Source organism: Prunus mume, linkage group LG4, assembly GCF_029339155.1.
Source record: "Prunus mume cultivar Tortuosa linkage group LG4, ASM2933915v1, whole genome shotgun sequence".
In the NCBI taxonomy this organism is placed as follows: Eukaryota; Viridiplantae; Streptophyta; class Magnoliopsida; order Rosales; family Rosaceae; genus Prunus; species Prunus mume.
In genome coordinates this window covers 17,177,246-17,191,396 of record NC_142701.1, presented here as the reverse complement: position 1 = coordinate 17,191,396, position 14,151 = coordinate 17,177,246, and the positions used below count along the sequence as shown (strand labels likewise).

General features: G+C 38.4%; 2 protein-coding genes and 1 long non-coding RNA gene across 3 annotated transcripts; 2 read left to right on the top strand and 1 right to left on the bottom strand.

Annotated features, from left to right (window-relative positions):
• The first annotated feature begins 717 nt into the window (after positions 1–717).
• Positions 718–5,626, top strand: LOC103330362 (Leucine-rich repeat protein kinase family protein). The gene is given in 8 exon segments (XM_089050349.1): positions 718–2,336; positions 2,338–3,217; positions 3,376–3,509; positions 3,842–4,085; positions 4,245–4,456; positions 4,547–4,572; positions 4,904–5,015; positions 5,166–5,626. Coding segments are annotated over 8 exon segments (2,304 nt in total). The 5' UTR covers positions 718–1,865; the 3' UTR covers positions 5,391–5,626.
• On the bottom strand, positions 5,071–6,124 carry LOC148918026 (uncharacterized). Its single transcript, XR_016126084.1, has 2 exons — positions 5,986–6,124; positions 5,071–5,451 (listed from the first exon to the last, which is right to left on the bottom strand). It is a non-coding gene; the product is annotated as an uncharacterized LOC148918026 (long non-coding RNA).
• A 1,793-nt stretch (positions 6,125–7,917) lies between these two features.
• Positions 7,918–14,053, top strand: LOC103330360 (EEIG1/EHBP1 protein amino-terminal domain protein). The gene is made up of 9 exons (XM_008232926.2): positions 7,918–8,223; positions 8,750–9,547; positions 9,748–10,814; positions 11,236–11,533; positions 11,653–11,880; positions 12,083–12,256; positions 12,798–12,995; positions 13,099–13,212; positions 13,399–14,053. Exons 2-9 carry the CDS (start codon positions 8,831–8,833, stop codon positions 13,732–13,734), a joined length of 3,132 nt encoding a protein of 1,043 aa, XP_008231148.2. The 5' UTR covers positions 7,918–8,223; positions 8,750–8,830; the 3' UTR covers positions 13,735–14,053.
• The last annotated feature ends 98 nt before the right edge of the window (positions 14,054–14,151 follow it).

Genomic DNA, 14,151 nt, shown 5'->3' with positions numbered 1-14,151 from the left:
AATATCAAAATGTAAGTGTTTATCTTCCTTTAGATTATTGCCGGGCGCAAACCAGAAAAAGAAAAAACTAGTCAAAAGTTAAAAAGTTGGTCTTATTCCAAAATGTAAAGATACAATGGCTTGCTTTTCCATGGAACTGCTTTAAGAGAATCATCAGACTTTAATTAAACGACCATACATACAGAGTACAGACAGAGACTGAGACTGTTTGTTGTGGAAACTCCAAGGTGCTTTAATGGGCATGGCTAACCAAAGAGGATGAGCAGTGCAGAAACGCATAGAATTGCCTTCTTATTGGCAGGTGTTAAGTTTATTGTTTACCCACTGCACCAACTGCTGATATCGAATATGTAATGCAAGTTTCAAATTAAAATTTATAATTTAATACCCAAAAAGAAAAAGAAAAACTAGATTATTGATTGTTGTACATAGTACACCCTTATTTTTTATTCTAGATTTTTCCGATTTATGATTTTCTCATTTGAAGTAAGTAAGCAAGCAAGTAATGTACATGGGTGATGGGTGGGTGTGAGTGATTCGTCTTCCTCTTCTTTCTTGCGCTAATAATAAAGTAATGTTATTATAATCATTATTGTAATCAGAGTTTCATGGGATTCTAAAGTGTACAGCTTTGCAGCAACGTGGTTTTGCATTCAAAATAGCCTGTGGATTTGAAAACGGGCCCAGAAAACCAGCCATTTCCCAACAACCCCCCTCTTTTACATCCATTGTTTATTTTACTTTACAGTCATTAGAACTAAAAAGCTGTGTGACTGTTACCGGTGATAATTCTTAAACGGAAATACGGTAAACCAGAAAGAACATAGAAGCAGGGTCAGTTTGGTCATATGAAACCTATATCAAATGCCATGCCAAGCCACCAAGAGAGGGAAAAACCATGTGTCATGTGATGCCGCCGATATACCGTAATTACCAGCGGAGTGTTAGAAAATCCACGAGCATCAACAACAAAAACCAAAACCCATAAATCTCTATTTATTTTTATTTTTAAATATTTTTTTTATAAAGTTTACAGCTCCAGTGGCCACCGCAGCGCCTCCCCATTGCCACTGTTTCCACTTTCAACCTTCACACACACACACACACACACACAGAGAGAAAGATACAGCCTTTGCCCCACTTGGATTTGTCTCTCTCAGAGAATCGGCCCCATTAATTGTCATTTGTCAGTCTCTCCCCTCCCACAGAAAAACCACAATTAAATGCCCTGACACTGTCTTGTACGGCCTTTTCCATCCAACCAACCACCTCCTCCTTCCTTCCATAATAGCCGCGCCGCTTGTCATAATTTGCCACACACATTCACTGACCAAGAACAATAGTTTGGCTCTTAATGGTTTTTACTTCCACCTTTCAAGGTTTGTCTCTTACCTCACTCATCTGCATTTATCTCCCACTTTTTTTCTATTTGTGAAAATCCTTTGGATGATTAATACTTAGAGTTGTTGTTTCTCCATGTCATGGGCTTTTAACCAACTTGTTCAAGCATTCTACATTATCCAGGAAACGTACCCAGTTCAATTTGCAAGGAGGAATTGGGACACTAAGGAAAAATTCATAAAACACTTTGATGAGGACTTGGGAGTTCAGAGCTAGGATGCATCCCTTGGTTTCATGAGATTTCTTCTTGGTCCTTGTCCAAATTCACCGCAAAATACTGTTTTTTTCTAGGTGAACTTTTTTATGGAGCTCTCTTTTGCACAGACTCCGTAAAAATTTATGGGCCTGTTATTGTTAACGCTACCCTGAAGTTCATAGTCCAGCTTTAGTTCAGCTGTTTATGTCCAGGCTCCAGCTTTATGGAAAAAGAGAGAGAGTAGAGGTTAGAGCTTGAAACTTGTACGATGAGACTTTTTTACTTGTTAATTTCAGTAATTCTGTCATGGGTTTTGTGTCTTCCAAGTACCCATGAATTACAAACCTCTCAGAGCCAAGTCTTATTGCAACTAAGGAAACATTTAGAGTACCCTTCCTCATTAGAAATTTGGGAAAATTACTATGGAGACTTCTGTAACCTGTCTTCCTCTGCGCATATGAGCATCTCATGCCAGGACGACTCAGTCACTGAGCTGAAAATTATGGGAGATAAGCTTTTTAATGTCAATGATTTCAATGGTTTTGCAATTCCCAATCATACTCTGTCTGAGAGTTTCTCAATTGATTCTTTTGTTACCACATTGTCAAGGCTACCTAGCTTGAGGGTTCTTAGCTTAGTGTCTTTGGGGATTTGGGGACCACTTTCTGATAAGATTCACCGGTTATCTTCACTTGAATTCTTAGACTTGAGCTCAAATTTCATATTTGGTTCTGTTCCGACCAAAAATATCTACAATGGTCAAACTTCACACTCTAACACTGGAGGACAATTATTTCAATGATACTGTCCCTGATTGGTTGGACTCGTTATCAAATCTCACTATTTTGAGCTTGAAGAACAATCGATTGAAGGGTCGGTTTCCTTCTTCAATATGCAGAATCAAGACACTCACTGTCATTGCCTTGTCTAACAATGAGCTTTCTGGAAATTTACCCGATATGGATACTTTAATCAGCCTGCGTGTATTGGATTTGAGAGAAAATCATATAGATTCTGAACTACCAATGATGCCCCAAGGATTGGTTACAGCCCTTCTTAGCAAGAACTCATTCTCAGGAGAGATTCCTGCACAATTTGGTCATTTGGGTCAGCTTCAGCACCTTGATCTATCATTCAATTATCTCAGCGGAACACCACCCTCTGCTTTGTTCTCTTTGCCGAACATCAGTTATCTGAATTTAGCATCTAATATGCTGAGTGGAGCATTCCCTGACCAACTAAATTGTGGTGGTAAACTTGGGTTTGTTGATATCTCTAATAACAAGTTAACAGGTGATCTTCCTTCTTGCCTGAGTAGTACTTCAAATGAGAGAGTTGTTGAGTTCAATGGAAATTGTTTTTCAATTGATTCTCAACACCAGCATCAGGCTTCATATTGTAAAGAGGCTCTTGCAAGCAGCAAACAATCTGGAGGAAGAGAAACTGTTATGGTAGTTGGTGTTATCAGCGGAGCTGTTCTTGTTTTAGTACTTTTGGCATTTGCGGTTCTTTCCTTTCGTAGAAGATACCGTTCAAGGACATTTGAGCACAACATATTTGCAAAGGCTGTGCCAGATAATTCACCAAATGGTTTTTGCTCTGAGCTCATTGCAAATGCCAGTAAGTTGTAAATCAATCAAATTATATTGTTATTATTCCTCGTGCCCCAAACCTAAGGCATGATTTTTCATAAAAGTATAATGTCAACTTTATGCTCTGAAATCTATTAGTACCTTTGAAAGCTTAAGATGGTAACATATGTGCTCTACCCTTTGTAGGATTCATATCTGAAGCAGCGAAATTAGAGACACACGGTGCCTCAGTAAGTCGTATATTTTCACTTGAACAGTTGAAGGAAGCAACAAACAACTTTGATTTGTCTATGTTTTTGGGTGAAGGCTCTATGGGAAAGGTATCCTTCAGACCTAAAAATATACTTTTTTGGGTGAAGTATCCAATTTTTTATTATCAAGCACGAAAGTTATGAGTAATTTGTACAGGGCAGGAGTTTAATGTGTTATGACTTCTTTCATGATCACTTAAGCTCTCCTGATTCTAGATTTTTGACCTGTTATTTTCATTTCCCTTTCATTATAATCTCTTTGAAGTGTTGCAAAGGTAGAATGCCGAGAGTTACAATTGATATGAACAAGTTCATGTCTGAAGTTTGCTTTTTCTTTGTCTTTATTTATTTATTTTTGGTTTTTTGCACATTAAAGACGATGTCCATTCTTTTGATTTCAGCTTTACAAAGGCAAGTTGGAAAACGGGACCCATGTTGCAATCCGATTTCTCACTATATTGAAGAAATATTCAATTCAAAACCTTAAAGTTCGGCTGGATTTTCTCTCAAAGCTTCATCATCCTCACTTGGTTGGCCTCTTGGGTTATTGCATTGACAGTGGTGGACAAGATGATTCCAGTGGCAACAGAATCTTCCTTATAAATGAATATGTGTCCAGTGGGAATTATCGTACCTATCTGTCAGGTCAGTATTTACATTATAAGAAGCTTAAAAGTTACATTATACCTGGAAAGTGTATGTTCAAGGCTATTTGTGCATGTATTCTACCACTAGGAAGTGTATACTACCATGTGTGCGTGTGTGTTATGTCAAACTCTAACCCATCTATGAACATATTTGCAGAAAACTGTCCAGAGAAGGTTCTCAAGTGGTCTGATAGATTGGCAATTCTAATAGGAGTTGCGAAGGCCGTGCATTTTCTACATACTGGGGTTATTCCAGGTTGTTTCAACAACCGATTGAAAACAAACAATATATTGCTTGATGAGCATCGGATTGCAAAGCTGAGTGACTATGGGATGTCCATCATCACAGAAGAAAGTGAAAAACTTGAGGCATGCTTCTTGACTTACATTAAATTTTGACTTTGCGACATATAGTATGGTTCCAAGTGGTTATTCTGATGCGTTCTACTTGTTCTGCAGGCAAAGGGAGAAGGCACGAAATCATGGTATGGATGTAAACTATATTTTTTAAATAGCTTTCTACTAGATGCATTATTACCATGGAATATGGATGGACCATTATTTTTGTCAATGTCGATAGATACCCATCCCCTCTGCCAGTATGTTAAAATATTATATAGTAGTTATGAATTCTTTGTTTATACAACTGTAGATGCCATTAGCATGTTTATACAGTCTAAGTTATCTTCCATACTTAGTCTAGTGGAAGTGTTTGAAATTTTTTTTGTCTGTTCAGAATAAGATTGCTGCTGTTTTACATGTCAAAAGTTAAATATGAATAGTTAATTCTGTTATGTACAAATTTTTTTTTTGCAGGAACAGTACAAATATGGAGGGTGATGTTTACAACTTTGGATTTATACTACTTGAGTCACTTGTTGGACCTATAGTAAGTGGAAAAGGGGAAACATTTCTGCTAAATGAAATGGTATGCAAAAATTTTGTTGCAATGAATTTTGATTTTGTAGAATAATATATCAAAATACTTTGAACATAAAATCCTTGTCTCCATATGTCTTGCATTACATCTGGCACTGAATTTTTGATGTGTGGTGTAATGTAAATGAACCGCAAGCAGGCATCGTTTGGCAGCCAAGATGGTCGAAGAAAAATTGTAGATCCAATCGTATTGACGACTTGCTCACAAGAGTCGTTATCAATTGTGGTATCTATCACCAAAAAATGTACATGTCCAGAAGTGTCAGCTCGTCCGTCGTTTGAGGATGTGCTTTGGAACTTACAGTATGCAGCTCAAGTCCAGGCCACTGCTGATGCTGATCAGAGATCAGATTCTACGTCCTAACTTGTAAATTTGACTGCAAGTGCAATGGGACAACTGATATTCTCTCTGAAGCCTCCTCCTCCTGCTTGTATAGAAAAAAAGAGAAAAAAAGAAGGCCTGTAAAATGAATGATACTTGAGGTGGGCTTGTAAAGACAACTAGGTTGAAATATTTTCTTGTTTTTGGTTGCCAAAAACTAGGTTGAAATCTTGTTCAAGTTTGTTATACTTTTTCTATATAGTTTTTTCATGAAGTAATATGCAGACTCATGTGTGACGAGGCAAAACCAGTCAAGTCAGATTGAAATCTTTAAAAATAAGGGAAGGGTTTCATTTCATATCTTACATAGCTCACTAACAGAACACTATACTATAGAAAATTAACAAAATAAAAATCAATTCCGCATTTACACTAATACAAAATGAAAGCGGTCAGCTCCGATCAGAGAACTAGGACATTCCGAGCTCACATTAACTACTTCAGCCAAAAAAAGAACTCAAAATTCAAAACAATCTAATCAAAGCCCGATCAACCACTACAATTATAAATATACAATCACAACAACACTATGATATAGATATATCATATATACATATATAAAGAAGAGCGAGAGTACCTGCGCAAGGACCGGTTCGGGGAGACCGGATGCCTGGAAGAGAACGACCTCTTCGTTGCCACTAATCCGGCCATCGCGGTCCAAATCGGCTCGTCGGAAATACCCATCGAAGAGATCCACATTCGCCCATTGGTTTTGCTCCATGATCAGACTTTTTAAATATTCGAATATATTTAAAGAGTCTGGCCGTGCGGCTATACATTTTAAATATTCTAATATAATTTAAATATTATAGCCGCTCGGCCGTATACTATTAAATAAACATTCGTATATTATTTAAACTGTACAGGATATTATATTTAAATTGTATAGCCGCACGGCTATACTGCTAAATTAAATATTCGTATATATTTAAACAGTTTGAAAGAGTATAGCCGTGCGGCGATACTATTTATATGAACATTATATTTAAAGGGTATAGCCCAGCGGCTATACTATATTTAAAATCTGTAGCGGTTAAACATGCACGAATATTATACTTAACAAGTACAGCCGGTCGGCTATACTCTTTAAATATATATATATATATATATATATATATATATATATATATATACACACTGGTTGGTTAGATAGTGGTGGGGTACTATACTGGGTTGGTTTCGTCCAAAAATAAGAAATTACTGGGTTGTTAGACAGAGTAAAGTCAGATTGAAATCTTAAAAAACAAGGGAAGGGTTTCATTTCATCTCTTACTCCTCCCAAGTCCTCCTAAACCTACCCCAAAATATTAAATAAGAGCAAGAGTTTTGTTTGATAATGTTGATTTCTGCGCTCAAGTCGACATTTTGTGTTCGTTTCCCTATTCTCTCGTTACCTTTTGCATACAAATTAGGTTAAATAAATAGGAGAATCTAACCAAAGTTTGGTCGTGTTCCCCAACCTGAATTATAATATTCTTTCTTATCACCAAACACCAACACACCACTCTCCAATATCATAACCTTAACCCTCCGTTGTTTGCGTTGATAGAAGGGACAGCTCAACCTACCTCCTCTTTCACAAATATACATATGCTTAGAGTTTAAGCTCGTATACCAGCAAGTACGCAGTTTGGTGACAGACAGACGGGTGAAGGGTCCAAGTCTAGCTCCACTTCTATGATCCTCAACCCTCACTTCTTGTTAGATTCTTAAATTATTGTGCCAAAATTGAGATCAATGTTTTCCTTTGACAAAACGATATCTTAAACTACTCTAATATATGAGTAGATAAATCAAACTATGAAGTAAATGAGCGAGCACACTGTCTTGACTAAAGACCTGGTCCACATAAACATTCACTAATTTGAGTTCATTACTAAATTTTAGTGTGTGTTATATAATTAATGGGCCTTTTCTTTTTATTAAAAATAAAGTAGATAAAATATGGGCTTTTACAAGAATTCTATAATGATGTCTTATATATGGTCTTTAAGTGAGGTTCTATTTTTTGATCGTTGGATCAAATTAGGTTAATCATTGGATTAAATTGGTTAGTCTGATCTAACGGTTAAGAGATATCACCTCACCTAAGGCCATATATAACATCCTCACTATAAAATGACTCGGGCTTTCTAATTCCAATTTCTAGAAGGTTGGTGGTGGGCTGTGGGCTGTGGCCCAAACTCAAAATGTAACGGCTATGTTGATGATGGTGGCGTGGGCTCCACTATCTCCGGGAGGTGGTGTTTGACAGTTTGACTCACACAAGTGCCTGAAAACAACAGCGATGTGTCGGTGAGCACAGCCAACTAAGCAACAAAGCGACGAGCATCATCACCCCCCACGTGCGATCGTGCTTTTCACGCTCGGACTGCTCACTCGAGTCGGTTGGCTCAGTGCACCCGAGTCCAACTGTCACCGACTGAGTCACTCGCTTCCCACTCGGCGACTGCCACACACTCTCTCCAAATAGATGAAAGCATTTCAGTCGAGGCGTCCCCATCAGCCAACGTCAGACGACATCGACCATAAAAACACCGAACCAAATTCCCCCAGCACGACGCCGTTTCGTCGTGTCCAGAGAAAAATCACTTCTCATCGCTCTTATAAAATTAGTATGGAAATTCTGAAATCGCTATTGTGTCAGCTTCACTTTTTATTTTTTGTTTTTTAAATGCTCTTTACTATTTTAATCGCACATTCAGTGACGGCCTCCGAGCCTCTCAGTCCCTGAAAGTGTACACCATTCGATACAAAAACGATTCTTCTCTCGTCTCACTCGCATTCTCTCCTTTTTGGGCCACTAATTTTACTGGTAAATTATCACTCAGCTACTTTTTGAGTTTTTTGTTTTTGTTTTTCTGTTAATCTGCAATTTGTGTTTAATTTGATTGCATGCATTTGTGGTAAATCTGTTTGCTTTGAGCTTGAAATATGTGCATCGGACGCTTTTGAAGCAAATTCCAAGTATTATTCTAGTAGCTGATAACTCTGCATTCCCTTGCTTAGGCATAAGCATACATACTATTAATGGCGATTGTCTTGATGAGCTCAGTTCGTGATTTTTAAGCTCTCTTTTGCTAATTTCTTCTTATTTATTATTAGCATATGCTCGAATTTGCTGTGAGCTGAAACTCCAGTCACATTTGCTTTTAAATTTATTTACTTTATCTTTTCGACTGTCGGTGTTTGATCTTGAATGACTTTGAATGAGTTTGCTTTCGGTCAGATATTACCAATTTAGTGACGAGTGTTGTATTTTATAATCCTGGAGTTCCTAATTGTATCATTGAGTGACATGCTTTTCTGGTTTTGTTTGTGTTTTTTTTTGGTATCCCAAGTGCTGCGAGTATAAGCTTTGTGAATGTGAATAGAATTCATCAACACATTGGAGAAGAAGGGTGTTGTTTATTTCCATAACCATGGGTCTAGGAGTAAAGGCGAAGAACCGCAGGGGCCCCACGGTTCAAATTGATTATCTCATCCATATTCATGAGATTAAGCCTTGGCCCCCATCACAGTCACTCAGATCACTCCGTTCCGTGTTGATTCAATGGGAAAATGGCGACCGCAATTCTGGGTCTACCAACCCTGTTGTCCCCTCACTTGGGTCTGTTGTTGGTGAGGGGAAAATTGAATTCAACCATTCTTTCAGGTTACCTGTGACTCTGCTAAGGGACATGTCTGTTAAAGGTGGCGGTGGTGGTGATGGTGATGCATTTCAAAAGAATTGCTTAGAGTTCCACTTGTATGAGCCTCGGAGGGACAAGACGAAAGGTCAGTTGTTGGCGACTGCCATTGTAGATTTGGCTGACCATGGCGTTGTGAAAGAGACAATAAGCGTGAGCGCTCCAATGAACAGTAAGAGGAGCTTTAGGAACACTGATCAACCAGTTCTGTTTATCAAAATTCAGCCTTTTGTGAAGGGTCGTACTAGCTCCTCATCTGGGGACAGCTTGTCGAGAGGGGCATCACTGGACAAAGCCGGTGGTGAATCTGTTTCGGGCTTGACGAATGAAGAATATGTTGAGGAAGCCGAAGTTGCCTCTTTTACGGATGATGATGTTTCCTCACACTCATCTCAGACAATTTCTTCTGCTTTAGATACAAATCGCACTTTGTCTCCTAAAAAACAAGAGGTAATGATTCTCTTAGTTTTCATTTTTTCTCTTCTTGATGGAAACTTGTCATTGTAACTGCAACAGTCTTTACAAACTCCAGCATTGGTCCTGCTCATGGGTATAATATGTTGCAAATGAGAGATAACCAAGATTTCTCTTCCTTTTTATAATAACTTAGACAGTAATATGTAATATAACACTTTGGCACTGAATTGCAGACTGGAGAAGAGACACGGCCTCATAGCACTGAAGGTAAAAATGAAAAGCATGCCTTAGCCTTAAAACTAGGGCTTGAAAGACCAAATTTAATACATGAATTTATGAAGGGAGGTTCATCGTGCTCATCATCAGTCGACCTATCTTCTGACCCTGGAAGCCCAGTAAATGGTAATGCTTCTGTAGCTAACTCTTCCAGCTCAAGTTCAACAATCCTAAAAGCCGTTGGTTCAGAGACCACCCCTTCTCCATCTGCATCCGTATTGAATGAAAAGGCTGACGAGTCCCGCACCAGCATGAGAAGCAATGGCCATGAGCGTTTATCTCACGAGGTTAATGACAAGGTTTTTGATGGTGGAAGTAAAATCACAGCTGTTATTCAACAGAGTAGCAAGTATGATGAGAAAGCTTGGGGAATTGGCAGGGATTGCCCGGAGGCTACAGTTAGTGATGATAGTTCTACAGAGGACAGCGAAAGAAAGAAACAAGAAAACAGAGATGAAAGACAACATGTTGATGAGGAAAAGCAAGCTCAGAGGGAAGGTGAATCATTCATTGCACATGAGGCTAACGGAAAGCAAGATCCACTCGGAATGAAGGAAAATATAAAGCATGTTAAGTCCGTTAGGTCAGCTATTGACTCGGCTAAGAACGCATTACACAGGAATGATCAGAATGCAGAAGTAAAGGAATCTGGTATTCAGGGAGAAGCACAGAAAAGTGCAGGTGTTGCAGTAAGCTTCAGAGGGAAGGAAAGAAAAGATGCTAAGGTGTATCCTAGGGATACAAGAAGTGTCATTTTAGAAAGCAAAATTCATCAGCTGGAACACAGGATAAAGTTGCTTGAGGGAGAATTGAGAGAAGCTGCGGCTGTCGAGGCTGCCCTTTATTCAGTAGTCGCTGAGCATGGAAGTTCTATGAGTAAGGTCCATGCTCCGGCTCGGCGCCTTTCTAGGTTGTATCTTCATGCTTGCAAAGAAAGTTCCCGTTCTAGGAGGGCCAGTGCAGCTAGAAGTATTATTTCAGGACTAGTTTTGGTTACAAAAGCGTGTGGGAATGATGTCCCAAGGTACATTTTAATAATGCTTGTTTTCTATATTTTCTTTATGTCTTATTTACAACTTATCAACCTTCGAGATTGATGTTTTGAAGCAAAAGTTTTCGGAGCTGTAAGGTTTCAATTTCAAGTGTATTTACTGCATGAGGATCCAAAAAAGAAAAAGAAAATGTGTTTCTGGCTGCATAAGCCTAACATTTAGGACATGGACCTTCCATTCAAGGGTCCTACCCCAAGATTTAAAAATTTAAATTTGGAATAAATCCAATCCAATCATGGTCTGCTTGATGCACCAAACCAAGTGATTGTACTTGTGGGGAAGAAGCTTGTCTGCTTATTTTACTGTGGTTCAGAACTGCATCTATTAATTGTTTAAGTGAAGTTTTCATAATTGTTTTATGGACTCATTCATTTTAATTTTCTCTGATTACAGGCTAACATATTGGCTGTCAAATTCCGTTGTGTTGAGAACAATAATAAGCCAGGTTACCGGGGAACCAGAACTACTTCTGTCTCCAGGGTCTTCTATTGACCGGAATGGTGCTGGAAAAGTAAAAAATAATGTGTCATCTCCAATAAAATGGAAGGCTCCCTCTTCTGGGAAGAAAGAAGGAATGAAGCTCTTAAACGGAAGTTTCGGTGACTGCGATAACCCACATACATTTATGTCTACACTGGAGAAGATTGAATCGTGGATCTTCTCCCGAATAGTTGAATCTATCTGGTGGCAGGTCAGAGTAATTGTTTTCCTCTGTTTTCCCTCGTTGAGTTTCCCTTCAAATCTACAATCTCAATACTATCTTACTGAATGAAGGTCTTGCATCTGATTCTTTCACTGTAATGTTTTCAGACTTTGACCCCACATATGCAGTCTGTTGCTGCAAAGGAACTTAATGAAGAAGGTGTTGACTCTGGGTCGAGGAAAAACTATAGAAGGACATCTAGTTCAATTGATCAAGAACAAAGTAACTTTTCATTAGACCTCTGGAAGAATGCTTTCAGGGATGCTTGTGAAAGACTCTGTCCAGTACGAGCTGGGGGACATGAATGTGGCTGCTTGCCTTTGTTGGGTAGATTGGTATATCCATACACACAGATATTTCCATCATTGCGTATTGTTATTAATAAATATCTTCTTTTCCAAATGATATGATGCTTGTAAATAATATCTCAAATATTCAATAATCTGTTTCACGATGTTTCTGTTTCTTTATTTTTTTATTGATGGAATACTTTTGAATACAGCATCGCAATTTGCGTGATATCTATTATGTGTCTAGGTAATGGAGCAATCTGTGGCTAGACTAGATGTGGCAATGTTCAATGCTATTCTTCGTGAATCTTCTGATGAGATCCCCACCGATCCTGTGTCTGACCCCATCAGTGATTTGAAGGTTCTCCCGATTCCAGCTGGGAAATCAAGTTTTGGAGCTGGCGCACAACTGAAGAGTGCGGTAAGCTATACAAATTGTATCTCTCAAACTATTTATGATATAAGTTTTATCTTTTTATATGTCAAATCACAACTGTTAACTCATGATTACAGGTACAGGTGTCTTTTAAGCTCGGTTTTGTGTCAACTCATTATCGTATTCCTCATGCTTTGTGGCTAGAACACCTTCCATGCCTTTTTCTCTTTCCTGGGGTTAAACATTAGGATTTTCTTGTCCAGACATGCCAGATTTTTTGGGATGGATAATATAAATGAATATATTCTAAGATCCTGCTATATCTGTCTAGTTTTTGAATTGCCAGACGTCAATATTTTCTAATGTTGTGAATAGAAAATCTCTTATGCTCCCTTTTTTTAACCTAGATTACTCATGAATCTCTGGAGACCAAAGAATACACTTGTGTTGTGCCATAAATTTTTTACTGCGATTGAACATCCCTTACAAATCAGATGGTTATGAGCATTGGAACGAAAGCAGTATGTTAAGTTTTGTTATGAAAGGAGTTCTGACATTTGCTCCGTTCGTGTCTTATGGTTATCAGATTGGGAACTGGTCCAGATGGCTAACTGACCTATTTGGTATGGATGATGATGATGACTCACTTGAAGATGTGAATGACGATTATGACAATGATGAGAGGCAAGATAAATCATTCAAGTCTTTCCATCTCCTCAATGCGTTGAGTGATCTCATGATGCTTCCAAAGGACTTGCTCTTAAGTAAATCCATCAGAAAAGAGGTTTAGCACAAGAACTCAGACCCTTCCATTAGACTCTGACTCTCTATTCCAGAGTCAGTATTTTGCAGTTCTTATTCATGGTGCTCGAATTTTGGTTTTGAAGGTTTGCCCTGCGTTTGCTGCACCACTGATCAAAAGGATTCTCGACACTTTTATACCAGACGAATTTTGCACTGACCCAATTCCTGGCGTTGTGCTTGAAGCCCTGGAATCCGAGGTTAGTGAGCTATACAATCTGTTGTCTCTACAGAGCTAATCAGCTATCTATACAATATTTTATTTTTTAGACTAGCTGCATGTTTTCTGGTGAATTTGTAGTAGTATAATTATAAATTAGTAAGCCCAAAAAACCTGTAGACTCTGTAAAATTAAAACCAATTTGGTGGCTTTTGTTTTAATATAGGACACTCTTGAGGTTGGGGAGGAGGCTGTCACAAACGTCCCCTGCACTGGAGCTGGTACAGTCTATTTGCCACCCTCAACGACTTCCGTTGCGAGTATTATTGGAGAGGTTGGAGGCCAATCACAGCTGAGAAGAAGTGGGTCTTCAGTGCTCAGAAAATCATACACCAGTGATGATGAGCTTGATGAATTGAATTCACCCTTGGCCTCAATATTCATAGATTCTACCCGATCTTCACCAGTTGCAACCAAGCTCAGCTGGGTATCAAAGGGGAATAGCCAACAAAATGCCATCAGATACGAACTCCTTCGAGATGTGTGGATGAATAGCGAGTAGCCCTAATATGTAGAAATATATGTTCCCACGTGTATATAGATGAATAATTTGTTCTGTTCCCTTTGGAGTTCGTAAATCTGTGCTCCGGTTTTGGTCACAATATCACTATCTAGATGTCGCTGTACAAAATAGCCGCAATTTTAATAGATTCATGAAACGTTTTATAATTGAGTGCCTGTAGGATGATTTCCTAAGAATAAAGAAATAAAAAGTTATGGCAAACTGTTTTTGTGACTCTGAGTGAATTCTAGCAGCCACAGTGGACTTATTTGTATATTTTCTGAAAGACGAATAAATAATGAGGGCTTCAAATAGTCTCTCCTCTGTGTCTTTTTTTATTTTTTTATTGAACGTAGTTGAATTCCATTTTCAATTAAAATTGATCTTCTAGGGTTTGGAGCATCCATCAGTCTTTTA